Source organism: Mesocricetus auratus, unplaced genomic scaffold, assembly GCF_017639785.1.
Source record: "Mesocricetus auratus isolate SY011 unplaced genomic scaffold, BCM_Maur_2.0 Super-Scaffold_100691, whole genome shotgun sequence".
Taxonomy (NCBI): Eukaryota; Metazoa; Chordata; class Mammalia; order Rodentia; family Cricetidae; genus Mesocricetus; species Mesocricetus auratus.
In genome coordinates, this window is record NW_024429267.1 from 24,155,619 (window position 1) to 24,183,082 (window position 27,464).

Sequence of the window (27,464 nt, forward strand, 5' to 3'; positions counted from 1 at the left end):
ATTACCATTTTTTCTTTATCTTATTAAAGGAACTGAATATTTAAAGAATGGAGTTCCTAAGGAAAGGACTGGTTAACTAAGTGCAGTCTGGTAATTCAGAAACAGCAGTGTATACCCAAACCCAGGAGGAATTTAACACATACTGTCCTTATCCTACCCTTGATGAAAAAGAATGTGACTGGTTGTAGAATAATGAAAAGGTTGTAACAAAGGAAGAAAAATAAAAGATACACACAAACTGTTATCCTTCCAAATAATTGGTGTGTGTGTGTGTGTTGGTTTTTAATACTACCTATCAGTGTCAACAATCTATTCTATTCAATATCAAGGTTTTGCCTGGATCTTAAAACCACAAGTATGTCCTATTGTAGCACAGGCTTGCCAAATTCTCATGCCACTAGTATTATAGAATACCCTGAACTACACAAGGAAAAACTATAGCTAATAGTGTAGAACCCTTGCTCATCTTTAGAAATTTCATCATTTCTTGCCCAAAGTGTGGTATTTAGCAATCATAGCACGCAGGGAAAACTTGCACAAGTGTACACACACACACACACACACACACACACACACAAACACCTCTTCATCTTTTTCTACTTTCTCGTCCCATTTTTATTACACACACATACACATACACACAAACATATATATGTATATATATATTCCTTGTACAAATTAAGCATTCTGTTAAATAATATAATTGTGCATTAGATGACATTTTAGTAACATCGATACCAGAATCACAGCTATTGGGTTATTCCCAAAAGCAAACCTACTTAGAACTACCAGAATCCTGAATTTCAGGGTTGAGAGTCTCTACTGATACTACAAACAGCTCTGTCCTCTGGGTCACTTAGTCCTGCTAAGTTTATACCCAGACAGGATTTTTTGGCACAGAAGAGCTAGTTTCTTTTGAAGCTGTTTGAGTCATTTAGATGGGCTGGCTGGAGGCTGGACACTGTCATTTCTTGTGCTCCAATATAGCTTTGGAAGGTTGGTCTGCTCCCGTGTATGCCTCATGCTTACCAGTGTACACAGTTTGGGGTTCAGAGGACACGATCTTTAGCACATTAAACACCAGAGAGAGCAGACACTAATCAATAGAAAAAAATAACTTCTTTTTATTTACAAAAACAAAAATCCAAATATTGGATGCTGTAAACAAAATTCACAATCTGTTCCCTCTAGCACTGATATGAACATGTCAGTTTTGAAGAGTCCATTTTCTGTCAACTCCTTTTTCTGCCTGTGACACACATTTGTCAGAACATTCCAAGAGTGACCCAAGGTGCAGCTTGCTGTAGTAGGACAACTCAGAGCAGGCAAAGGTTGTAGAGAAGTAGGAGCGAGGGTCAACAGGAAACAGAAACTCTCACATTCTGCAGAGCTTTGCAGAAGTACCTCCAAACCCCTCGCCATCCCCCTCTTTGTACTCTCATTACTTACTTCTTCCCAAGCCATTACCATGACAAAATGTGACAGGGAGATCCCTCCACAGCACTGAAATGGTGATGCTAAAGAAATCTTAAAGAAAGAGTATATTCAAATAGGTGCTATATATGAAAACAGGGTGGGGTTTTTTGGCTTTTTTGTTTTGTTTTTTATCTAGCACACTTTTTTTTCTTTCACAACAAAAGCTTATTTTTGACAGCTGCTGACGGTTTTCAACATAATACATTTCGTTTACAAAATAGTTCACAATATTTATTTAACAAGCATTGCATTGAAAACAAGGATATGCACAGTAAAGCAACCAGCGACAGCAAACAGAAAGGGGTGGCATAAACGGTGTGTTCACTTTTCATTTCATTTCTTTCTTGGCTTGAATTACAGATAGTCTGCCCATCCTTGTGTTCTTTTGGACCCGGGTCAAAACAGTCTAACTATATCAAAGAAACGAGTGCTTGATTCAAAGTCCATCCCCCTGTAAGAGTTCTTGAGGCAGCTGAATTTACTGCAGATGAAGTAAACTTTGTAAAAGGACACAGTCACAGGCTAAGTGTTCTCTGACATGCCAGACTGAACACATGAGAAGAGCCTCCAAAAGGCAAAACTTCTCCCTGCTTCAAAGTAACAGTGCACCAGGCAGATAAACACAAAAGCAAACAAATCATGGGCACTGATCAGACATGGAGAGCTGTTCTGTGCTCTGACATTCAGAGTTTTCAGGCCCCGCATCCACAAAGAGAGACGTATATTCCATTGCATGTTCAACTACATATGCACAGGACTATAGTATGCACAAAATAGAAATAAATTATATAAGGGTTAAAGTAAATGCCAAAGGTTGTCTTGAACACAGCCTATTCTAGCTGAATGCCATATGCTGACACTTTCAACTAAGCTACCAACCTTAAAGTAATCAAGCAAAGAATATAAATTCTTGAGAAAGTAAATGAAAGGCATATTTTCTAATAAGGCTCCTTTAAACAAAAACCTGTGTTGTGAATTAACAGCAGGTTGATGCTATGGCAGAGCCAGAAATCTCCAGACTTTTCAAAACAGTGGATAACTCATGTCTGCAGAATTAGCACGAGCAGAAACCAGGTCACCAGATGAGCAGTCCCAGAGAACTTGCTAAGAGCTAAGCAGGCTGGACTGTGGTTTCTGATAGGTGAGTGCCAGGCCTAATCTGCAAGATGAACAATGCTTCTCCAGACTTCGCATTGAGTTTTCAAACCTAGGGCCCTGGTGAGGGAAAAATGGGCTAACAAGGGAACAGGATGAGTTCCCTATACAAGAGAGTGGCAGTGTTGGGGGCTGTGACAGCTTTGTGGGGATTCACAGGGAAGCTGTTCCAGCAAACCCATCTGGTTCCTGTTAAGGCTTCAAACACACGTGCACAGAAGGGTGATCCAGGTGGACCAACCGATACTAAGGTGGCCATGAGAATCTGAGATATGCCCAGGTAACAGAAAACCAATCACACAACCAATGTGAGGGTGCTATGTTGTCCCTAGCTCCTCTGTAACTGATTGGGTCTGCAAAGGAATTATCATAATTAGCAGTCATTCATAAAGATTCAAGGAGATTATGTGATTGTTTTGCCACAAGAAGGGAAGGTTTTTAATGCATTTGCATTTGTTTTGCTTTTAGAAATGCATTCTCAGAGACCATTGTCTACAGGGGTGGGACAGGAGCTAGGACTGGCTGCCACTGAACTGAATTCATAATATCAGTTCATGTCACAAGATATATAAATGGTCTCTTGGAAAAAAATAAAGTTTGGCTTGATCGAATGCAAAGTGATTTAATTCAATATACAGTACTAAATATTTCTATGCAGTGTGACAACCAGATCAAACATGTTTCATATTGGCATAAATTTATAAAATGTATATATAATATATATCCTATATATAAACTTTATGCAGTTGTGCAAATACTCTTTAAAAAGGGTCATTTCACATTTATTAGATTCTAGTGGTCCAAAATGCAGAATGCACTCATTTGTATGTTCATCTAAATATTAAGAAGTAGTGTTCAGGTCCCAGAAATTCTTTTTAGCAATTATGGATTAATTATCCTATCTCTGGTCCATGATCCACAAGTTCTATGCCTCGAAGGCATGTGATTCTATTTACTTAAGGGGAGGGGCTCATACTGTCAAAATGTCAGGTCAAGTCAATTAAAAAGTGTTGTACCAAATATTTTCCCCATTTGTGAAATTCTCTGGTTCACTGAAAAGAAGAAAAAAACTCACTAAAAATGTATAATATCTGCTCTTCCTATCAAATATATTACTCATTTCTCTCCATTTCTCTTATTTTTATATGGGTTTTAATTTGTCATTGCAGTATGCCCATATCTTCTATGATCCTACCACAAACATAAAATGCACAGTATTTCAAAATTTCCTATTTGATACATTATTTTAGGTAATAGACAAAGGAGTGTGTGCATATACACACACATATCACATATATGTCACATATATGGGTGTGTATATACACACAAACAATATACACACACGTACCTATGATAACATCACACCAAACAATATCAACTTTATATAGGTATTTGTCAAGAAAAAATAGGGCATTTCCTCCACCATTCACAAGCTTATATGTTGTTTTTTTTCTTGAGTCCCTGATAAAATAAAATAATCATTAAACCATAAAATAACCTTTTCCACTTCAAATCCTCTGAAAGCAACAGGCACTTTGATGTGTATTGGTGTGTAACAAATATAGTAACTCTTTATATACCCTAGTCTATCTCTTCTGCTTGGGGATTTCTATCTGTTAAATCTTTGGTCCTTGAGCATATTCTCTTGGCTACAGCTGGTTTTTACTTGCGTCTTCACATTTTAAGAACGCGAGCTATTCACAAAGCTGGAATTAATGGGTTATAGCATCATCAAGTTCAGCTGTTCTTTACGAGAACAGCATCAAACTACTACTGTTCATTTGGATTGAGCAGTTTCTGTGAGAAGGGGATCCTTCCAGAGAAAGCACTTTGCCGCAAGACAGATGGTAATCCCCAGGAGGATTCCCTTTTTTCTCATGCTGTTACCTTCTGACCTCCTCACCTGATAGACAAGGCTTTCCTCCTCTGTATTTTCCCTTCTGGGAATGACACCTCAAAAGTTTTCCCACCATCCCCTCTCCCCTGTGGCAGAGCTATGGGAGTAGTTGCTGCAAACCCATATTGTCAACAATCAAGCCATTTTTTAAAATTCCCTTGTTATCTTGGGAGAACCTGGCTGCTTTTACTAATGGGCTTCTTGTTTCAAGGTTCACTCCAATTGGGTAGAGACCACGGGGGATGGGTGGCTAAGGAGGGTGACAAGTTGAGATCATGCTCCCATATCAACGGAAAAACCCATAAGCTTTCCCAAGCAAACAGGAGCATGTCCCCAGTGCACAAAACACATCCCTAACTAGGGATGGGTCACTCCTTTTTGTTGTTGCTCTTTTGTATCTTTCTTTTTTTCTTTGTTTCTTTCCTCTTTTTTCTTGTTTGTTTGTTTCTATCTTGTCTAAACTGGCTTCCCCACGGGACATTTTTAAATGATTCTTAATTGCAGGGTAACCAAGTGGAGTATGTCTGCTGCTGGCATGTGAACACTGGCTGAACTTGTGCAATGTAGTAATTGCTAAAGTTAGCATCTGCAACATAGGGGGCGGGCTGGTAATAGCAAGTGACATTAGCCACATTAGGGATGACGTTTTGGTCAGCTAGCACCCGGATTGCCAGCATGGTGATAAGGTTTAGAGTCTGCCTCCTTTCATGCCCCATCAGGCACACGGTACTCTCATTTACCACTCCATGAAGGGTCATGAGATAGTCATACTTGCGGTCTTCCAAGCCCACGAAGTGGTTCTGCAAGTAGGATTCCAGCTTTCTCTGCTGCTCTCCAATGTCTGAGAAGTCGATAAAAAACCTGGAACACATGTACCTCTGGAGGGTCTTGATCTCATCCGAGGCAGGCCTGAAGCCCCTCACTAAGAGGTTGCAGTACTTAAGCAGGCCTCCCCCTCTTATTTCCTCTGGGTTCCTGGTGGCAATGATCTTGTTGCAAAGGTGATCAAAGGCTTCGTGGAAATCCCCGTAGACACTCTCGCCGATTATTGTGGGGTGAAATGTTTCTGTCATTGGGTTCTCAGAGCACTCGTAGAAGAGGAGGAGAGAGTCTAATTTGATCTGGAAAGAATCTACACTGAATTCGAACTGCCTCCGGAGTGAATCCACGAACTTGAGCTCCACGTTTTTACCACTGTTGTTTGAGAGGGATATGAGGCTCCACCGGTCCGAATCGTTGCACACTTTAACCATTTTCTGCACGTAAGCTTCCTACAGTTTAAAAGATGAAACAAGAAAATGAGAAAAACGGGGGAGTGGGGGGTGAAAAACAATAAATACATCTCAGCTTCTAGGCTGAGGATTATTTCTCTCTCTTCTGTTTGTTTTGTCAAGTTTCAGCAAAACACTACCTATGAGCTGAAACAGTCTTAGGAAAACAGGAAAAAAATATATTTAACGAGTAGTTTTGCCGTCTGGGAAAGAGACTAGAAGTAATAGTTTGAGGCTTTTGGCAGACACAGCAGAGTACTAAGAGGTTCTGTTGTCATGTCTGACTTCAAATGTTATTTTTTGAAGATGGTCTAATAGGCGCAATAGTCACACAGTATCCACAGAAAGGCAGACAGTGTTGTGAGTGTGGCTCTCACTCTCTCTCAGCCTTAGCCACTGGCCACCCGGTTCTCCTCCCCCTCAGGCAATCAATCCTCTCAGTCTCTAGTGTGTCCCTCCAGTGACACTCTACAGTTACAGCTAAAGAGGAACTAAATTGCCTTCAGACAACTTTAATTAATTATACAAAATGCCGCCTAAACCGAAGGGGAGGGGCATAGTATTACACCCTCGACACGCAAATTAGCCTAGCCGGGAGAATCACCAATATTTTAAATGTTGAAGTCAGTTGAACCGAGAGTAGGAACCCATTCACATTTTCCAATACAATAAAAACCCGTTTATTCAATTCTGCTTCGAACTGCTGTTTTCCCAAAGCATAGATCACAAGATGACTAAAAAAAAAAAGTATTTACATCATTCCAATCTTCCACCAATCAGAATGTACTCTGGACCAGAGTCCAGGAAGGAAAGGCAAGAGTTAAACCATACAGAGAAGGAAGAGAAGGGAACGCAAAGGAGGAAGTGTAGAGTTGTGACGCTGAAGCTCCTAGAAAACTAAAACACTCTACACCATTCTCTCACCTTACTTCACTCGCGGAAAAAAAAATCAAAAATAAAATAAGCGTCCGCACCAGGGCCGAACTAGCTGCAGTTAAGGCAAGTCCGTCTGGCTTGTCTTCTGCCGGCACCCCAGCCCGCCTCTGTGCCCAAACCCATCTCCAAGTGGCTTTACCTTGAGAGTGAGCGGTGTGATCTTCTCCTTGTTCACCCCTTCCGGCAAGAAGTCCAACAGGCAATCGAGCACGACGTCCTTCACAGTCTGAAACTCCTCTTCCCCACGCAGATCCGCGCAGAAGATGAGGTCCAGGTCCTTGTAGCCCAGGCCACTGTCCTGGTGCAGGACGTGACTGGCAGCGGAGCCATTGAGGCGCACGTCGCGGACACCTATGCTCTTCTCCTCCAGGCGCCTCCGCACCACCTTCACAATCAGGCTCGGCTGCAGCTCCAGCGTGGGGAAGTTGCCGCGCCCGTGGATCGGGATGGTCTCGCTCAGGATGCCGTCCAGCCGCTGCACTTGCTCCCAGTTCAGCACGTTGCAGTGAGCCGTGGGGCTTTCGCAATAGTCCAAGCAGCGGTCGCCGAAGCTGCCGCCGCCGCCGCCGAAGTCACCACCCAGGGGGATGTAGGGGCCGCAGGTCAACTCCTCCTCAGCCATTGCAAAGTACCCTTCGCCCTCGGCCATGTAGTACCCGCCAAATGCCACTTGGCCTTGGTCAGTCCTAAAAGATAAGAGTGGGTTTAGGAGAACGGCAAGGAGGTGCGCGGGTGCGGGGACAGGGACCCTCCGAGGGGCCTGGGCTTCACCTCCCCCGATCTTGACCCGCCTGGAGCTACCCAGAGTAGTCCTCCTTCCCCGACCCACCCCAGTGCCCAGCCGCGCGCCGTGCCCCGCAGAGCAGCCCCGCACCAAAAGTATCTCTGATGCATCTGGAAAGCACAAGCGAGAGTCCCGTCTGTGTCACCTGGAGGCGGCCGCCCCTTCTAGGAGCGCAGGCGAGCGAGGAACCGCGAGGCGGACACACTTCGCAGGAGCTGCGAGTGCGCTCCCGGCAGCGGTCCGCGACTTCTCCGCGCAGACCCCCGCCGCGCCCTGAGCGTTCCCGCCCCTCGCCCGCGCCCCGCCCGCGTCCCCGCTGCGGTGGTCTCGGAAGTGGCGGCTCTCAATGCCGCCAATGCCGCCGCGCACACTCGCGTCTCTGGAGCTTTAGCTAGTGTGCGGGGGGAAATGTCTTCAGTACTTTTTTTATACCGGGCTTCTCCGCGCTTCCGGGGCCCCAGAGAGCGACGCTCGCCACACCCTCTCATTTGCATAGGGCACCGCCCCCAGCGCCACCCCCACGGGCAGTCGCTGGGTGGACAGTCGCCGGAGCTCACAGCTGCTGGCTGCAGGCCAAGGTGCGCAGCCCCTGGCTGTGTGCAATAGCAGATGCCTGTGGCGCATACGTGTTAGATTTATCTATTTCTGCACGTCCTCGCACACACCCCCAAAGAGGAGACACTTTTGAACGCCCCAAATGTGATAATCAGTCATCAAAACTGGATCAGGATTAAAAATCACCCAACTCCAGAAACTTCCCAAGCCTAGTCTTCTGGCCTGGTGCAGCACGTCACTGCCGCATAACTCTGGGTCTCCTGGAGGTTCCTCCAACAGTGTGCGTTTTGTGGCTAGACGTCCGATTCCACTATGGCCTCTGGGCCAAGTGTGGTCTCCAGAGGCAGCTCGTCACGCACGTCAGTCTCTGTGCGGGAGGGGGAGGGTTTGCTGAGAACTGACTTTCGATTCTAGAAACCTCGAGAAGTGCTGGAGAAGTCGGGTGCCAGCCAGCCATAGTGCGCATCTAGCTGGGAGAAAGCGGGGCGGGCGTGTGGCCAATGGTGGGGTCGCAGAGCACAACCCCAGCAGAGCACGAAAGAGGGCGCCAGGGTGGCCGTCCTTCCGTGCAGACCTAGGAAGCGAAACGCCTTCCTCGCAGCCTCTAAAGTTCTCAGTTCTAAAGTGAATAAAAATGTCAGTGATCTAGGTAGAGTCTGGCTTCTTACCAGACATAAAGGACAAATTTAAAAGATGTGAAGTTTCTCCCCTCCAGCTTCAGAGGCTAGCGTAGCTCTTAAGGATTGGAAAGGTTATCTCCGTGCTCTGGCACCATGGTGTTTGTTAGAAAGCTCCCCGCTTTTCCTTGCCCACTTCCTCCTCCCGCTGCCTCTTTCCAAAGCAATGCTTAGCAGCCCTTGCTCCAGGTAGAGGCTGTGGGCCACTGCAGGCCGGATAGAGAGGACAGGCCCTGAGATGAACAAACGTTTGCCCCAAGGCCCTGCGCAACTCCAAAAACTCAGCCTCTGGATTTGGGGAGTTCTAGTCTAGTAGCCCAACCTGTGCTCCTCTGAGTTGAGGGATGGGGTGCAGGGGTGTCGCCCACGCAGATCTAGCTGCGCGACAACGCCGCCCCCTGCTGGTGCCCTGCGGAGCCGAGTCCCCAAAAATGGAGAAACTCGACTGGAGGCCAGGCTTCCTTAGCATAAACAAGGCCTAGACCAAATTGGGTTGAGGGATTGAAGGAGCCCTGGACCCCTACATTGTTCTTATAACCTCACCTCTTTCTTTCAGGACGTGTCCACCCATAAATGCTGCCTAGCAACACATTTCATATATATGAAAAGTAAGTGTGTGTGTGTGTGTGTGTGTGTGTGTGTGTGAACATCACCAAGCAGCTCAGAGGAGCCTCAAATTCAAGCACCTTCCTGAGTGACGTGATTACATCTGTGAGCCACTGCTGAGCTCTTTCCACACACCTGGAAGCCTTCAAGTCAAGAAGGCCTTCAGTGCTTAGGGGTTTGGAAACAAAGGGCCTAAGAAGTAATGGGAGCCTCTCAAATTCACAACCAGTAAGTTGTGGGGTCAGGCCTTGCACCCCCACACCGATTTGACTGTGAATGCTATTTAGTCTTCACTGCCTGAATAAGATGTGGAAACGGAGGCAAGCATTGTGGGGAGGAGACCAGTGGGAGAGGAGAGTACTGTGGATACAACAGATACAGCTCAATGATAGAGAGTTTGCCTGGCTCTGAATTTAATTCCATCCCCCCACACATACACACACCGGGAGGGAGGGGACAGAATAAAAGAACGAGATAACGAAATATTTTTGATAGCTTGTCAGGAAATATTTTCATCAAAGGCTGATAAGAATTTTGCTGTTTCTTAAAATAACAACAAAATGGCTGGTCTTGCATTAAATACACTGCATTGGGAAAAAATAAACAATAGTTTAACCTCATTACTCTGTGCTGTACTTTAAGCTTCTATCACAAAAAGTGAGGAAAAAGAAAACCCAAACTAGAATAGCCATGAAGGGGCTGAGTTCTTTGCTCACACCTGCAAGGTGCCCTGTGGGGCTGAAGAGATCTTCAACATAGTTAGAAAGTTGTCAGGCGATCCTGGCAAGAGGGCCCAGGCAGAGCTTGCACTGCACTGACACTGACTGCAGCCTGCTCTTGAGGTGAGACGCTCCCCTCAGGAGTGTACACACTTGTCTGCACAGCTGCTCTCATGGCCTCTCCCAAGAACAGGAAACTTGGCTGAGAAATAGGAGGTCTTGGAGGGCCTACTGTGTCACACCACATGCTGGAAGAGAGAGTCCCTGCCATGGGGGAGGAACACTCCGTTTCCTCCTAGCTAGCAGGAGGATTCTTTGTGGATAACGCTTCCTTAATAAGAAAGCGTTCCCCATTGCCAGGCATAAACTAGACCCTCCTGCCTGCCACCCACACTGGGACATCTGGGGCAACTCACGCTTGGCTGTTCTAGGCAAGGCAATTGAATTATTGGGTTAATATATGCCTGATGCATAGAGGCTACTTGTTACACACTGCTGAATGGAAGAATATGTTCTTCATTGTCCCTCTCCTGTCGTCAAACTGAGCTAATATTTATATGCTGGAAAGTTGCAGCCATCCTTACAGGAAGCTGCAAAGTTTGCAATTGTAAGCACTAACTTGCTTTCTGTAGATAGCCAATGGAAGTATTAAATGAGAAATTCTGTGCTTCCCAACACATTCACAGCCAAGACCCTTCTTAGCATAGTTATTATGATATTAGATTCACATGGACTTGGTTTTTGGAGAAAGGGTAGAACACTTTAGCTTCTAGGTTTATTTGTTAATTTACCTTTCCCCCTTTAAAACGGAAAGAATGAAGAGCCCCAGCAATATCATGTTATTCAATGATATAAAAGCCACACAAGGGGTTGGAGCGATGGCCCAGCATTTAGGAGCACTTATTGTTCTTGTAGAGAACCCCTTCAGCTCCCAGTTCAGTTAATAGAACCCACATTGGGCAACACACAACCAGCTGTAGCTCCATCTCCAAGGGATCCAAGAGCCTGTGCTCACATGTACTACTCAGACACACTAGAAGTGCCAAAGCCACCACAAAACTCAACTAGTGGATTCAAACTGCTTTCTTAGTATATTTAGACTGCTGCCTGAACAAGCAAAAGATCTTTATCTGAAAATTTTGATGGAAAGCCTAACACAGATTTTTGAGGAAAGAATATCATTTACAACTTATTCATTCTTGATTTGCAACTTATAGTAACCATTCGTCTGGACTTAACACAACAAGAAAAAATTTGATTTGGGCATTGATATTACTGAATGAGTTTGCTAGTATTCCAGAAAGTGTGCTCAATAATTTAAATGTCATTTCTTAAATATTCTCCTCAAGTCACAGCTTTGCATATTCTATTCCTATTTTCTGGGTTAGAAAAGTAAAGCATCGGAAGGTCAAGTTTCTTAGAGAGGTGGCAGAGCCTTAACAGATAGCTGTCCATATGTGTGTATGGGTCCTTTATGTCTGGGAGCTCTTGAGTACTGTGGGTTGAACTTCTCCCCATCTTCTGATCTTTTTAAACTTGTAACTGACCTGGAATTGTACTCTGCCTATTTCTTTCCATATTTCTTTCCATGTACTAGATATTCAATCTGGCATAACATTGGAAACTTACATTTATTTTAGTCTTTATTCATTTATTTTTTACATTCCAATCTGAACTCCTCCTCCCTGTCTCCTTCTTCCTACACGTCCCTCCCACCCCACTTCCCATCTGCTCCTCCTAGAGGGTAAGACCTCCCTTAGGAAGTCTACTAAGTCTCTCCCATCATATCCTTTAGGAAGGATCAAGGCACCTCCCCAACCCCACATCTCTGTGTCAAGGCTGAGCAAGGTATTTCCATATGGAATGGGCTCCACTAACTCTGCTTGTGCAATAGAGTGAGATCTTGAACCCACTGCCTGTGGCCTCATATATTGTCCCAATCACAGCATTATCACCTATATTAAGGGAGTCTAGTTTGGTCTTATGCAGATTCCCCATTTGTCAGAATGGAATCTGTGATCTCTCACTAGCTTGGGTCAGTTGGTTCTGTGGGTTTCCCCATCGTGTTCTTGATTCCTTTGTTCATATTATCGCTCCTCCCACACTTCAGCTGTACTCCAGGAGTTTGGTCCAATGGCTAATTGTGGATTTCTCATCTGCTTCCATCTGTTTCTGGAAGGGGTTCTAGCCTCTCTGGGGTTGTGGATTGTAGGCTGGGTATCTTTTGCTTCATGTCTGGTATCCACTTATGAGTGAGTACATACTATATTTGTCTTTCTGGATCTAGGTTGCATGTTTAAGTCTTAATCAACTGCTACTACGCACATGCATGGAAAGCGACCTTTGCAGTCATGGAGACCTAGCAAACCAGCAACTTCATGGGGAAGTGTGCAGAAAACCCTCACAAAGAGAAACACAATGGGTGGCTTGGAGATTAGCCCAAGCACACTGAGCAGTGGAGCCATTTTTCTCTTCTTGTTCTCTCTGATCCCTATCGTCCCAGAGATTACTTCCATAGACAAGAAGTAAACAAACAGGAGACAATTTCCCAAGCTCATATTCAGAAAGAGGAGGGAAAGAAGAGTCCAGGAAGTCACTGTTAGGACTCTCACTGCCTTCTCCGGGCTCTCTGGTCAGTCTTCCTCCCATAATTACCTTGCTCTCTTGGTCGTTCCACACCAGCTTCTCCCTTCTCTTCATGATCTTCCAACTTTGGCTGCTTCTACTCTTTGACCACTTCCACCAGCAGCAGCATGGCTGTGGGAGCACACTGCCGTGCTGGGAGATGAGCACCAGTGTCTGAACTGGGAGCTCTGACCACCTGCCTCATTCAGAAGCTAAATTTCAGCGAGTTACAGTGCTGGTGCCAGGGAGGGACGATTGCCTTTTCCAAGCTTGAACACATATGTGTCAGCTCACAGAGGCTCTGAGACCTCTTTGCTACGCAGTTATCAATGGCTGAGAAGAAACTGAAGACAATGCTCTATGTAGAAGTTAAAATTTGCAGAGAAAACTGTTTTTAAGAGGAAATAAACGGTGCTTGTAAAAAGGTTTTTACTGTTATTCTTCAAGGAAATGAGAAATGTTTCAAAGATAGCAACATCCCAGGATATAACATTTCTAAATTATTTCAAAAATTATGTTCTGCTATTACTTAATATGTAACTAGTAACTGTATTGGTTATTTTTGTTGCTGTGACAAAATACCATGACAAAGGTGATTTATAAGAAGGAAGGATTTGTTTTAGCTTATGGCTCTAGAGGGATAAGAACCCATGATGGTGAAGAAGCATAGGCGTGGTGGCCAATGCAGGAAGCTGAGTTACAATACCCTAAAATGCAAGTACAAACCAGAAAAAGCAAACTGGATGTAGGTGAGGCACTTTATCTCAAACCCTGCCACCAGTGACTTCCTCCAACAAAGTTGGACCACCTAAGTATCCCACCTAAGTATTTCTCTTTAGGATTGGATGTATCTGGTGTAGATCTGGGTGATCTTTGACTCATAGAGATCCACCTATATCTTAATCCTGAGTCCTAGGATTAAAGGTGTATAACACCACCTCCTAGCTTCTAGCTGCTGGGATTAAAGGTGTGTGTCTAGTTTCTATGGCTTGTGGCTGACTTTGCTTTCTGAATCCTCAGCTATGTTTTAATAAATCATAAATAATATATCACCACAGTAACTAGTAACAATTATCAAAATGGTAACAGTTACAATCTTCCTCTTTACCACCTCATTTTTATCTTCAAGACTACTGCTTCTAATTTTACAAATGAAGATAGACAAGGTAATTTCTGCCATGTTTGTAAAACTAGTCATAGAAGAATTAAAGTTACACAATTCCCCTTAGCTGCCACATTGCTGAGTTTCTCATGTGTGTCAGTAGACTGAAAACTAAGGATGTTCATTTGGAAGTACCCTTTAGCTACACAGAGTGTCCTTTGACTTGGCAACATCTTACTATTGAATTGTTGAGCATCTTATGAAAGTCTCATTTCCTAAGGTGTTATTTTCAAGTATTCTTTTGCTCTATCTGACAACAGAAAAATAGCACCATTCACAGTTGTCGATCAATGAAGTGAAGACATTCCATAAACAGGTATCAATATGGTTGGTACCACTAAATGGCATCACATTAAAGTCAAACTCAGTACCAATTGCCCCTTGATAGAATTCTTCACCAGAGAGGTCAGCCAGTATTTTCTGGCACTGCTGTTGATGATGGTCATGCCAGTGTTTCTTCCTGTTTTGACATCTTTGTGAAATGCTTGCTGTTTCAATAAATGTCATAAGTTCCATGGACCAGACAGTTGTCCTTACCCCAGACAAAAGAGATATTCAAATTTGATATTCATCTGGTGAAATATAAACTAGAAATGCACATGTTACCTTCCCAAATACCAGGTGTGGATAAATTAGCTGTTATTTTATGCTACAGTAATTTCCCTCTGTGTGTTTGTCCTGAAAGATTTTGAACTACTCTGACAAGAGGATGATGCTCACCTTTTGGAACACAAGAAACACTGTAGAGGAGAGAAATAAGCTGCACTCTATCATTCTTCCTTTTTAACAGGAGTTTATCACCAAGTATTTGCAACCCTTGCCTTATGGAAAAATAAGTCCATCTTCTATGGGTATCTTCATTTCATCTTGATATGTGTTAGCCAGTTCTTACCTGGAACCTGTACTGATGTACTGAATAGCCATTGCAAACTGGTTTCCTTTACATAAGCTTTCAATGTTCAAAAAGTATATTCATAAATGCTGAGCAATCATAACCATTATGTTAGTCTGTTTTGCTGTTGACCAAACAAAATAGCCATGGCTTGGTACTTTGTAAAAGAAAGGAACTTGGTTAACTCACTGTGTGAAAGGCTAAAGCTGATGATAAATTTTGAAATCTGTGGCCATTTATTTGATACCTGTAGCAGGCCTCTTGCTGTGCCACAGAATGGTATATGGCTTCCTGGGGGCTGGAGTGCTTATGGAGAAGACCTTGAAGACCTGAAGCCACAGCAATTGATTCAAGACTTAATCATCTTCCTGTATACCTCTCTTCTAAAAGGCTGCTACCCAAACTCCATCGTATTGGATTTTTAGCCTCCAATCACTTGAGCTTTGGAGGAACAACTTTAGGCCACATCCAAACTCTAGTCCGCATTAACCTCGCACCAGTTTTATACACTTAGTCTGGATTGTAAGACTAACAGGTGAATCTGTGGGAGCTGTGGAAGGTCCATTGTTTTTACCTCTGCACCTAAGTCATATACTTTGTCAAGCACATATTTTAGTCGGATTTAATTAGTGCACTGAACCATGTTTTAGTTTTTGAGGGGGTTTGTTTTATTTTGCAGATAAACTCTCACATTATAATTGAGGCTCCCTGTTCACCAGTCGTTTGTCTCAGACATACATCAAACTCACAATGATCCTCTTGCCTCAGTCCCTCAAGTGCTGAGATGGTAGGCATGCACCACACTGCCCAACATGTTTTAGTTTGCATGTTACAAGACCAAGTGCAGAGAGGATGTAAAAGTTCTCTGAGCCAGGCGGTGGGTGGCACGAACCTTTAATCCCAGCATTTAGGAGGCAGAGGCAGGCAGATCTCTGTAAGGTCAAGGCCAGTATGGTCTAGAAAGTGAATTCCATGACAGACATAACTGTTACACAGTTTCTTCTCACAAGTAACCCTAACTTTTGATTCTTTCAATTCCAAACATAGTGTAAGACCCTGTAAGCTTCAGTGGGGGTAGGGGCACTCAGCTACTCAGCCAGGATGGTATGTCTGAATACATTTGTGAATGTGCTGATAGCTGCTCATTTTTCTCCCTAGATTATCTATCCTTTCACATATCCAGTTTCTTGTCTCCTACTTATTAAAATAGTCAACTAACTGTGGAGTCAATCTAATGACATCATAGGATATACTAGACACAATTTATAACTTATGATTAGTCACAAATCACAAATCACATAGCAGGACCAGTCAAATGGCTCAGTGTCAAAAGCCACAAGAGTATGCACATGCACACACAGAAGGAATCAATGTAGTTAATCAAACTCATTTAAAAACCTCCTAGCAAATAATATAAATGAAACTATTCATGTTTTGTACATCTGACAAAAATGGACTATACGATATTCTACAGAATTTTATGGGCAGGTGTGAGATCTCATACTGAAGACCCTGGTCTCAGGTACTTTGTGAGGATTTCATATCCAGTCACGTGACTCTGCCATGATCCACTCTCACTGGAAGTTAGTGACACTTTATATTATTTTTCTGTTTTTCATTTTTGGCTGATAAATTCCTATGATATATTTTAATTATCAGTTGCTCTAGAAAATAAGTCCTTGATTATGAGTAAGAATTTATCAATTGTAACATATGTTGGGTGTAAGTTACTTCTGTATGTGTGAGATCATATTATCCAGACACATTGATAGATCAGCTCTCCAGCAGGCTACCACCTGTGGGCATTAGCCGCTATTTCCTGTCTGCTGAAATGTTTCTGGTTTATTGCTCTCACCACTAGTGGAACATCCTCACAATTCTGGAAGTGCTGATGAATGCTCACTAGGTTCCTGTGTTTTTATAAGTTATGTTTTTTCCAGAATAAAATGCTCCTTACCTCCCCTCAAATTGTTGCCACTATAGAACCTCACAAATGAGATTAATCAAATTTTGGGTAGTAGCTCAAATCCTGGTTCCAAAACAGCCAACTCAACTTTGTTTTAATAAATTGTGCAGTTTGACCTCAAGAAGAAACTGAATTTGCCCAAAGGTACAGAGGCCTCAGATATCAGTAAATACGTGTCCCTATAACCTAGGGCAAGGTTTCTTTAGTCAATAACACGTCTTCCTCATTCTTCACTGCTTGATGGGAAAGTCAACAGCTGTCCTGGGAACAGCAGAATGAATTTCCCTAAATTGAAATGTTTATATCTTGAAATAGAGGACTGGATGTTGGAACCCCTGAGATGGACAGCTTTTCCTCCTTCTTAAAATGGATTCGTTTTGTGAGCTTATAACAAACAATTAGTCTTTTTAATAACACACTACACTTCTTTACACGAGAGCACAGTGAACTAACTCTTCAAGGTTGAGACTCAGGAAGAAATATGAGTAGAATGGTCAACACAACCATTTTAAGGAATTGTAGGGAACCAGCAAGATGGGTACTATTGGGAAAAACATCTAGTGCATGAACTTTAGGGAACATTTCCCTAGAGCTGGATTGAGAAGACATCAGCACAAGACTTTCACAGACGGCAGATGGGATGAATGCTTTGCAGGCTCAAAGAACCTGTGCAACCAGAGCTGGAGGTCAACCTAATGCTCAAGAGCAGAGGACAACAAAAGTTCTTGCAAGGGGCAAGGTCTATGGGGCTTGAAATCTTGGTCTATGAGGAATTTTCTTTGGGTATGCATCTTGAGCATCTTGTAAAGTTCTCTTTTCTAAGCCCCACCTGAACCCAAAGGCAGACACATTCTGAATCTCTGTCCTCCACTGCTGGTCAGGAATGCACAGATATCTGCTAATAGATCTGGAACTGCTGAGACATAAAGAGTGACTTTCTGTCATTAGGACACATGTGCTTACAGGCCTGTCAACAGTACCATCCTTGTGCAAAGCTAGAAAGTTACCTAAGATTTTCAAGTCAGGAAAAGCCTCAAAAGCCAGGGTATGAATGACACAAGAATGTGCAACCCTCTAATTAAGTTCTGAATCAACAAAAGTACATCAATAGAACTTCCAGAGTAGGAGTTACCTCTGCCAGCAATCTCCAACCGACCACTGCCTTTCTGTGGGGTTCAGTTGCTTTGATCACTACTACTACCTTTTAAGAAATGATGGTCTTTGAATCTTTAGCATCTGTGTCACTAAACTCTACCTTTTCTTCATCCATCTCAGCAAAGTGGTGACACATAGAATTTTTCAAACTAAAAGTCACCCAATACTAAACCAAAAATGAAAAGGTTATCTTTACAGAACTAATGAACCTTGTAAAGTCACATTTGTCAAGGCTAAGTTCTTGATCCTAAAATGAATTTGATTCAGCCTCAGACAACTGTTTCCTGGTAGAGCCCCCCTCCTCCCATAGGGTGGAAATCGTGCCTGTTACTTGCACAAAGTTTTTTGGGTAACATCTTTTTTGTTTCATGTTTCTAAGTGTGGTTGATATATGACAATGGGATGATATACATAATTAAGAAGGGGTGGCCTGCTTAAACCAGGACGGGCAAGAAATGCCTGTATACATTGTAAAAGGAAAGAAAAGAAAGAACTAAAAGAGAAGTAACTCCCAGCGTTGAGAAGTTAGGGAGTAGTTCTGATCTGGAGAGCAACTTGTACCCAGGCAGGCAACAATCTGATATACTAGAGGAACTGAAACAAACTGGATGGAGCCAGAGCACCCAGAGGAAGGGTGGTGGTGACATGAGATTAGATTAAAGAGAAAGCCAAAGGTCAGATATCACAGGCTGTAGTGGATAGTTGGATTATGTAAGTTCAAGAAGTCATTGATGGCTATGAGCAAGAATAATGCGATTTATCTTTAGAGATCGTTCAGTTAGGAATTGAACAGAGAAAAATATAAAGGAGACTACTTAAGTGGTCCATGATGGTCTGGGTAAAGGGTAATTCTAGGTTGGATCAAAACGAGAAAGAGAGCCCAAACACCAACCTTTATCTCACTCTGCCTCCTGATTAGGAATACAATGTGACCAGCTGCTTCAGGCTGCTGACTCCAAAACATCCTCACCAGGATGCACTGTGCCCTGCAAGAGTGAACCAGAACAAACCCTCCCTTCCATTGCTTTTTTCATCATGTTTTATCACAACAATGAGACAATTATACACTAGTTATTCTGTAAAATATTGTTTATAGTAACTTTTGGATGATTAAAAAAGCATAAAATTGTGCCATTAACATAGGAAAATGGCATACATCCATCACTTATTTTTATCTCAGAGTACTTGCACAGAGCATCATAACATACGCTGGGAGTCACCAATAGGCAATTCATTCACCTTTCAGGAAAACAATACTTCCCTAGAATATTGGCTATTTTCAAAAAGTTTCATGTATCGGAGGAAATTTTCAATCTTACATCTAGTTAGTCCTCATTCTCTCTGGGGTCCTAAGTCTAGCTTTGTTGAATTTTCTCACAATATAGTCTAGACTGTCCAGGCTCATGTATCACGTTGTAACTATTCAAGTTATTCAAAAATTTGTATCATTGCCACTCTAATAAAAATACATAATGCACTGGCTCAAAAACCATGCATCTGTTTTATTTTGTTTAAGACAGAATGACTTCTTTTAGAGGAGGTCATCTTAATGAGTCCCTTTACCCAAATGGACTGGAGAACATTGGACTTGACCTGATGACAAATCAATTTATAATAATTCATCACTGAAAAATAAAAAATGGATCTTGAGAGGAAAGAAGACACAGCATGAGCAGTTAGCAGTTGCACACAGCCTCTAATTACAAAGCATGTCCTTACCAGAGGTACTTCTCACTGTGCTGACTGCAAGAAGTCTTTCCATTTTACACACAGAAGAACACACCCTCTGTCTACAAACATGTTAAGACCCATATGGTCAAATAATCCATTTACACATTGTTAGATGGGGCTAGCATCAGCTTCGTACTCTCTCAGGCATCTGGAAAAAGCAACTTTTTCTATTTTAACACCATTCTTCTTTCAGGGGTCCCTTTGAGCCTGTCCTAACATATTTCTCTTCTGTATGCAACACCAGTCTTCCTTTCGGGTAGGTGGCAACTAAAGACTATAACTGTATTTTATGTTATGTTATGTTTGGAGACAGAATCTCCTATGTAACTCTCACTGTCCTAGAACTCACAGAGATCCACCAGCTTCTGTCTCTCAAAGTCATACATCAACATACTCGACTTGCAGTTATATTTTAATAATAGATTCTTAAAGATTGTCCATGAAAAACAATTAGCATTCAATAGTAGGAAATCAAATTCCATGGGTCTCAGCCCAGACCACCCAGGTAATGGCAATAACCAATACTCCATACAATATCCTGTACTAGAGCTACCCCATGAGATCTGCCTACCTGACTAACTGTGCTGTTGACTCTACTGTTAGCCACTCCTATGCCAGATAAACCGCAGAATATCAACAAGTAAGGCGCTAAAAGACAGGGCAGCTTTGTAATTCTCAGTCTGTTTCTTCATCCTCAAACCTCACCACCCTGTTAGTGCTTCTACAGAATTTCAGTTTGTTCTTTGTTATTCACCGAGGAAGTCTGGTGCATTTGAAAGCTTCCTCTTTGAGTAGATAAGACTAACAGTTTTGGGGCCAAGTAGGATTAATTATCAGGAAGCTGTTGATAGTTCATCACTGACCTGTAAAAACCTATAAGAATATGGTTGAATAAAATAATGGGGTCCATTTAAAGTTGGGGGTCACATAATATGTCATTAAGGATCCCATTATTTCAGCAAAGAAAATATTCAGGGAGCTCTCCTCTTAAAAGAAAATAGCTTTCTGCTGGAAAGTTTCCAAACCACACCATTGCAAAACCCAAACACTTCAAACCATTAGACTTTAATGTTTAACTGTGTGTTCTTATTTATCTTAAAAACCCTTTACTGGGCAATTATTTTTGTTGTTATTGTTGAAATTCAGGTGTCAATTGGCAGGCTTTCTCTGCCTAGAGATTAATGTTTTACACCTTCCCTGATGGATTCTATACCCTACTATGTTCCTTATGATTAGAAGAAACTATAATCAGCATTTCATAGAGGTGAGGAACACAGTTGAGACCAGGGCTGGCCCAAGGCCTGATTGTGAAATGCCTCAACAGTTTAAAGCCCTTGTCTTCTCAGTATCATTTAACTCTTTCGTCTTCTAACCTCCTGTTCATTCACTTTGAACTGTGTAACCATCTGAACTTCAGTTTCTTCCTGTGGAAGGACTCACTGAGATATAGAGAGTGGGGTATCCAAAGGTGCCCATCATCCCACCATCATCCTCATCCCTGGCCTCATCTTTCCAAGTGGGCCTCTTCCTCATTGATGTGGTACTGTTGAGATAAGTGTCTCCCTAAGGCCCATGTTCTGAATGAAGTCCTGGTTCTGTAGCCCATGGCAACATCTCTGAGATGTCTGGAGTAAGCGGTACTTGATGCTGCTTTATTACACAATGACATTGCTTAAAGGAACACTTGCTTTGTAATAGTTTCATTCTTAGGGACAACATTTTCCTTTTAAAAAATCTTTACCAGTGTTGTATTAATAAAAAGATGACTAGAATAAAACAGAAATAGGAAATATTGAACTGTGTTTAGATTTGTGCCACACCCTCCTTTCCTTCCTTCCTCTCTTCTTTCCTTCATTTATGCCTTTTTTCTTTCCTTCCTCCCTATCCTAAGGGATAATAATACCTACATTTTCTAAACACAGGAATATACACTTTTAGGCCCCAATAGCAGGTTGAAAAGGGTTTTGATGTGGATGGGCAAAGTGATGACAGCTACCTGTGTACTAGACAGACTTGATGGAAAACTATAATACCCTGAGTGAAACGTGGGAGCTAGACAACATGCCAGACCTGACCAGCTTCTACGGCAACTAGTAAGTCCAGGTTGGGTCAACTCCAAGACCACTTCCTTGACAACTCAGAGGTCTGTACTCTGTTGCCTGCCTCCTTCCATCAACCATTCATTGACAGCTCTGTTTAGTTTGTTTCCTTACAGAATGTTCTGGCAAGAGAGTCATCAAGATTTATGGAATCTTAAGTTATACAAGTATACCCAACCCCTGACAGTGGGACCAGGATCTCTCCTGGGGCCATGAACTAGCTTTCTGGAGCCCATTCCCTATGATGGGATAACTGCTCTGCCTTGATCTTGATACAGGGGGCAGAGGGCCTTGGTCCTGCCTCAATTTGTTGACTTCCCAAGGAAAGCCTTATCCCCTCTGAGGAGTGGACTAGGGTGGGGGTTGGGCAGTGAGAAGAGGGGAGGGGATGGGGCAGAAGAAGGGGAGAGAAGGGAAACCCCGGTTAGTATGTAAAATGAAAAAACAAACTTTAAAATAAAACCGAGTATAGGGCCCCCCTTTGGGCCCTAAATTCACACAAATGTAAATGTTTATTGGCCATAATAAAAGGAATTACCCAAGGTATACACTTTTAAGAGCTAGCTGTGGTGCCTACTCTTGATCAACTTGATGGTGCTCAGAAGCATCAAGGAGAGCATATCTGTGGGTGTGTCTCTGATGCTGTGTCCAGAGAAGATTCGCTAAGGGTCAATACGTGCCCTGCATGGCGGTGACAGGATGCCACAACTAGAAAGCTGAATGGAATGAAAGGGCAAGCAGAAAGCAAGCATGCATGGGTTTTCTGTCTTAGCTGTCTGGCCACCATATGAGTGAGGGAGAATCATTCCATTCTCTATACCATGACAGACTGCTACTTCAAAACCCACGAACCAACAGTGAATCTTTCCTTCTGTAGGTTGTTTCATTTAGCATTTTCAGAGCCATGAAAGCCTGACAAATGCAGTATAAACACCATAAATAACAAAAAAAATCCAGAAAAAAGGAGGTTCTCGTGTTCATTAGTTTTCTGATGTATCCTAGGGCAGTACTTTTTTTTAAAGGTTTCATTTTGGGTTGCACACTCTTTGACTGTCTCCTCATGTATCTTGTGAAACGAGATAATTTCTCAGCAGATATGACATCAGTATGAAATAACTTTGATTATAACTTTTCACTAAAGAGCATTCCACAAAGAAGCTTCAGTATCTGAATATTGTAAACCTCTTTTCTCCTGCACTTTCATACTTCTGCAGAACACATCTGTGTCACATTGTAACCTCTGGTCCTATGTTTTCATTCTGACACCCAAAATGCTTGGGCAAAGAACTCTGAAAGAAGATAGCAATTATCACTGTACCTAGAGACTGCCAATGGCATTAATACTTACCACTTACCCAAGCAAAGGTATCCCCAGCTCAATTTTCTATTAGCAAAAAGCCTCAAATGCCCACAGATAGTTGAAAGTTCCCTAATATGAGATGCTAAGAAAAGGAATTTGATATTAAAATAGATTGAAATTTGATGGAAGCTAAAATGTTTGACTTTTATAAATATCACAAAGGCGTGCCAAAATAATAAGTGTCCTGGATTTCAACTTCTTTTAGCCTCAGAGAAGACTAACCTTTACTTAGAGGAGCTATGCCACAGCAGATTCTGCCCTCTTTTATTCACAGGAAGAGCTGTTGGATGCAAACGTTCTTCATATCATAATAACATATGTTATATACAGATATTATCAAAACTTACTAAAGTCCACCATACACCAGCCTAAGGCAACCTAAGAGATGGAGAACATGTTATAAATTCTCTATGGGAAGAAAAGATCCAGACTTGGCTCCTTCTAAAGCAACATGCTATGGCTTGGATAAGTCTATATGTGAAAGGGCTTGGTTCCCAGCCTGTGGCACTATTCAGGAGTGTCAGGATGGGTAAGTGGTTGGACCTCATGGAAGAAGCTAGGTTGCTAGAGGTACGCCCACAAAGGGGTATTGGGATCCAGGATATTCCTTTGTCTCTCATCACTTCATGTTCTCCAAGTGTTTGGCAGCATCCATCATGCACAACTTCACCACATGTTCAAAAACAACTAAATTAACTGGCAGTGGCTGAAGTCTCTAAAACTGTAAGGCAAATCATAGCGGATGTTCTGTATGCTGTGAATATATGTTTCTCATATTGGTTGTTGGATAAATGATGATTGGCCAGCAGCCAGACAGGAAATATAGATGGGGCTACCAGGAGAATGCTGGGAAGAGAAACCCAGAGAGTCTCCAGGGAGATGCCAGGTAGCTGCCAAAGGAGTAAAAGGCCAGAGCATTACTGGTAAGCCACAGTCTCATGGAAATACATAGTTTAATAGAAATGAGTTAATAATCAAGAGAGAAGCTGGGCATTGGTGGCGCACGCCTTTAATCCCAGCACTAGAGAGGCAGAGGCAGGCAGATTTCTGTGAGTTCGAGGCTAGCCTGGTCTACAGAGAGAGTTCCAGGACAGCCTCCAAAACAATACAAAGAAACTCTGTCTCGAAAAACCAAAAAAATAATAATAATTAAGAGAGAACTAGCCAATAAGAAACCTGAGCCCTAGGTCAAACAGTTTATAAAGCCTCTATGTGTTTATTTGGGACTTAACAGGGCTGCTAGATCAGGAGGGTCAGGAACTCCATATACAGACAAACACTTATTTCATTTTCTGAATGCTGGGAATCGAGTCCAGGACTTTGTGCATGTTAGGGAGATACTCTACCACTGAGATAAGTGATCCATTCAATACTTTTTTTTGTATAAGTTGTTTTAGGTATCTTTCCAAACTTGAAGGAGAGTTAAGGTCATCATGTGACTTTTCCTGGGAAAACACATACATCTCCTTCATCCCAGACAAGGCAATAACAACAGACCAAAGAAATAATTCCACTCAAGTCAAACTAAGTTAATGGACTAGTAAATTTGTTGAGGTTGCCTATAGGAACATAGAAGAGGGGTTAATTAAAGGAACATGGATACATAAAGGGCAACTGCATCTTTGAAACCCATTAACATGGCATAATTGATAATTCACAAAAACCACCACCCTGCAGCTTCCTGCATAAATTTTTGGATAGATAAACTAGCTGGAGAGTATCGTTTCCTCAATGCTTGTTCACTGCTTTTATAACCTGGTAAGCTTTCCAGCTTTGTAAGTTTCGTTTGCTTCCTGAGTTTTATGAGGCTTTCACCTCCTCCCTACAGGAGGGAGTGTCTAAATTCAGGGGAAGTAGCTGCACAACAGTCCACTCCTTAGGGCAGTTCTTACAGTCTTTCTTCATTGTCTTCTGCTTCCATCTCATTCGCAGCCTGATGTCTTCAAGTCTACAACAAAAGTGCATACTATCTTCAGCAACAGGGAATTTCTGTCCAGATCTGTCATATAAGTGTCAGCAGTGGCAATGATCTGGGGGATTTTTAGGACTTCTCCGGACAACTCATCCAGAAATAGCTCTTCCCTGTATTCGGAGGATTATCACTAAAAAATTTAAAGCTCCTGGGAGTCCCCTTTCCCCGCACATGACATTCCTTTGTTGAACTCCTTTACTGGTATTTTAACCATTCTTCTAAATATTTTTACAAATCTATACGATACTCAGGGGTTAGCATTATATAAAGAAACTTTTTTTATTGAGGTTGGGCAGGGTATCTGATATCCCAGCGATGTTCATTTGAATCAAGTTGGTCTTGGATGGCTAATTAGATACTAAAACAGAAACATCAGTAAGGTACAATGCCACATGAAAAAAATTGCCATAACTTGTAGAAACTGTTTCAAGAGAACAGCATTGGCTACAACAGCATGATGGGAGGTGCTATTCTATCTGGTCCTTAGTAACCCATGTTCTTTTCCATGAGCCATCCTATGTCTCCATCATCAGGTGCTTTTGCCACAGAGCTGATGTGCATTTCCCCACCACTGATGGTTTTGGTAGACGGCTAAGACAGATCAGACATGGGGAAGGGTATGGCTGTACTCTAGTCTGCCATGCCTACTGCTGGAGTCAGCGCCTTTGTTCTGATAGGATCTGGGCTAGCACTGTGACCTTTGCCTTTCCTTCAGCAACATATGACTACTGAAAGGGCCTCAGAGTAGATGAACAATCTCCACTTTCTTTGTGGGAAGTAATAGGCACAGCATACTCTAAGAAAATAGGACAAGCCTAATCTGTTCCACTTGCACAGTTTTGTAATTTGCTTTCTCTGAGCTGCTGCTCAAGCTTGAAATCTCCCTGGAAGCTCACTAGTACAGTATTTGGCTTTCTGCTAAGTTCCTTTTTTTTTATTTCCAAGGAATTCTGGCCTCACACAAATCTTGCCACATTTGCCTTTGAGTGATATAAACAGACCCTTGTCTGCTTTCCCTTTCTCTCATATTTTCTTGATTGATTTAACACTTTACAAACTCAATTTTCATACTGCTCTATGTCATTCAGATCTGCTAATGTGTCTCCAGTCTCATAAGAATATATTCCACAATGAGAGTCAGAAATCTATGAAAGCCCTAAATGAGTTCCAAAGTCCTTGTTGAATCAAACACTTTCTTTAATCACTTGTTAACATAGATTCATCCACCCCAATAAAAAGAACTGGGTATCATTGATTTCTCTCTCTTCTCAATCCTCTAATGCCTACACCTATTTTCCTTATTGTCTTCCCATCCCTGGTTTTTAATGGTGACCTCTCAGCCAATGATAAGCAAGTATCTCCAATACTTAGTATAATTAAGGCTATCAGAGATTGAGTTCCTTCATATTGCTTCAGATTACTTATTTTTCATGTTGAAGAGGAATAGATAAGTATATTATCCTGTTTCTCTGCTTCCATGGTCCTCAGACTGATCCCACCTCCCATTCCCCACCCTGACAAATAAAGCTGTGAGAGACACTTTCATTGATTTTTTTAGACATCTCACAATTCACAAAATTCAGATTCAGATGACAATTATCTGGTTACCATGGTTTCTTTCACTGAGCCATTATTATATTCCCTGTCTACATGTTAACTCAGGTACTCTTCCTTGCTCTGTATTAAAGGTCACCTCTTTGGTCTGTATTACATCACTTCTACTGTATCTTCATCTTCATCACTTTCTGATTCTTCTCATGGAATCCGAAGATTCTTTAACAAATGACAATAATTGACAATCTTTTTCCTTATGTCCAGTCAACTGTAAGAAATAGAAGCACAACCTCCATTTCTTTTTTCCTCTTATCCATTTTCCCTTTCAAATCAGAGAATTTATTGTATCATTCAGCATCTGCACATCTTTTTCCCATTATGATTCCTTCCTTATGCAGGCAAGTTACTTAGGGGAAAACACCTAAGGCTCGGTTGCGCGGCTTATTACTAGCAACAAACTACACAAGTGACCTTCATACACTTCATAAACTCTTTCTGATCCCATCCATATATACTGCTTTGGGGGATTGAAATATATTCCCTAGTCTCTTATTCATCTGGGAAGTAAGCCTCCTCATAGTATATAGAACAGTAGTTCTCAATCTAAAGGGTTCAAAGAACCCCTTCACAGGGGTTGTCCAAGATTATCAGAAAATGCAGATATTTATATTACTAGTCATAATAGTGTTGGGGATCTCTGTTCCAGTCTCACTTGCCTCCATTCCAAACCTCACCCAGATGTTCAGCTGGGAGCCTGGCCTCACTCCTCCCATTCCAGATCCTGCCCCTCAGATGCCCCACCAAGGGTCAGCTCCTCTCTGGAGCTGCTCAAGACCATGCCTACAAGGTATTTAAGACCTGACCACTAGACC

General features: G+C 42.3%; 1 protein-coding gene across 2 annotated transcripts; it reads right to left on the reverse strand.

The window, feature by feature from the left end:
- Positions 1–1,100: 1,100 nt before the first annotated feature.
- Tent5a (terminal nucleotidyltransferase 5A) lies at positions 1,101–7,806 on the reverse strand. Of its 2 annotated transcripts, none has more exons than XM_005073686.4 (3): positions 7,665–7,806; positions 6,875–7,421; positions 1,101–5,799 (listed from the first exon to the last, which is right to left on the reverse strand). In XM_005073686.4, the coding sequence occupies exons 2-3, from the start codon at positions 7,382–7,384 to the stop codon at positions 5,023–5,025; spliced, it is 1,287 nt and encodes a 428-aa protein (XP_005073743.1). In that variant the 5' UTR covers positions 7,385–7,421; positions 7,665–7,806; the 3' UTR covers positions 1,101–5,022. The 2 variants fall into 2 exon arrangements, with proteins under 2 accessions (XP_005073743.1, XP_005073742.1); XM_005073685.4 differs by having other exon boundaries at positions 7,610–7,774.
- Positions 7,807–27,464: the final 19,658 nt, after the last annotated feature.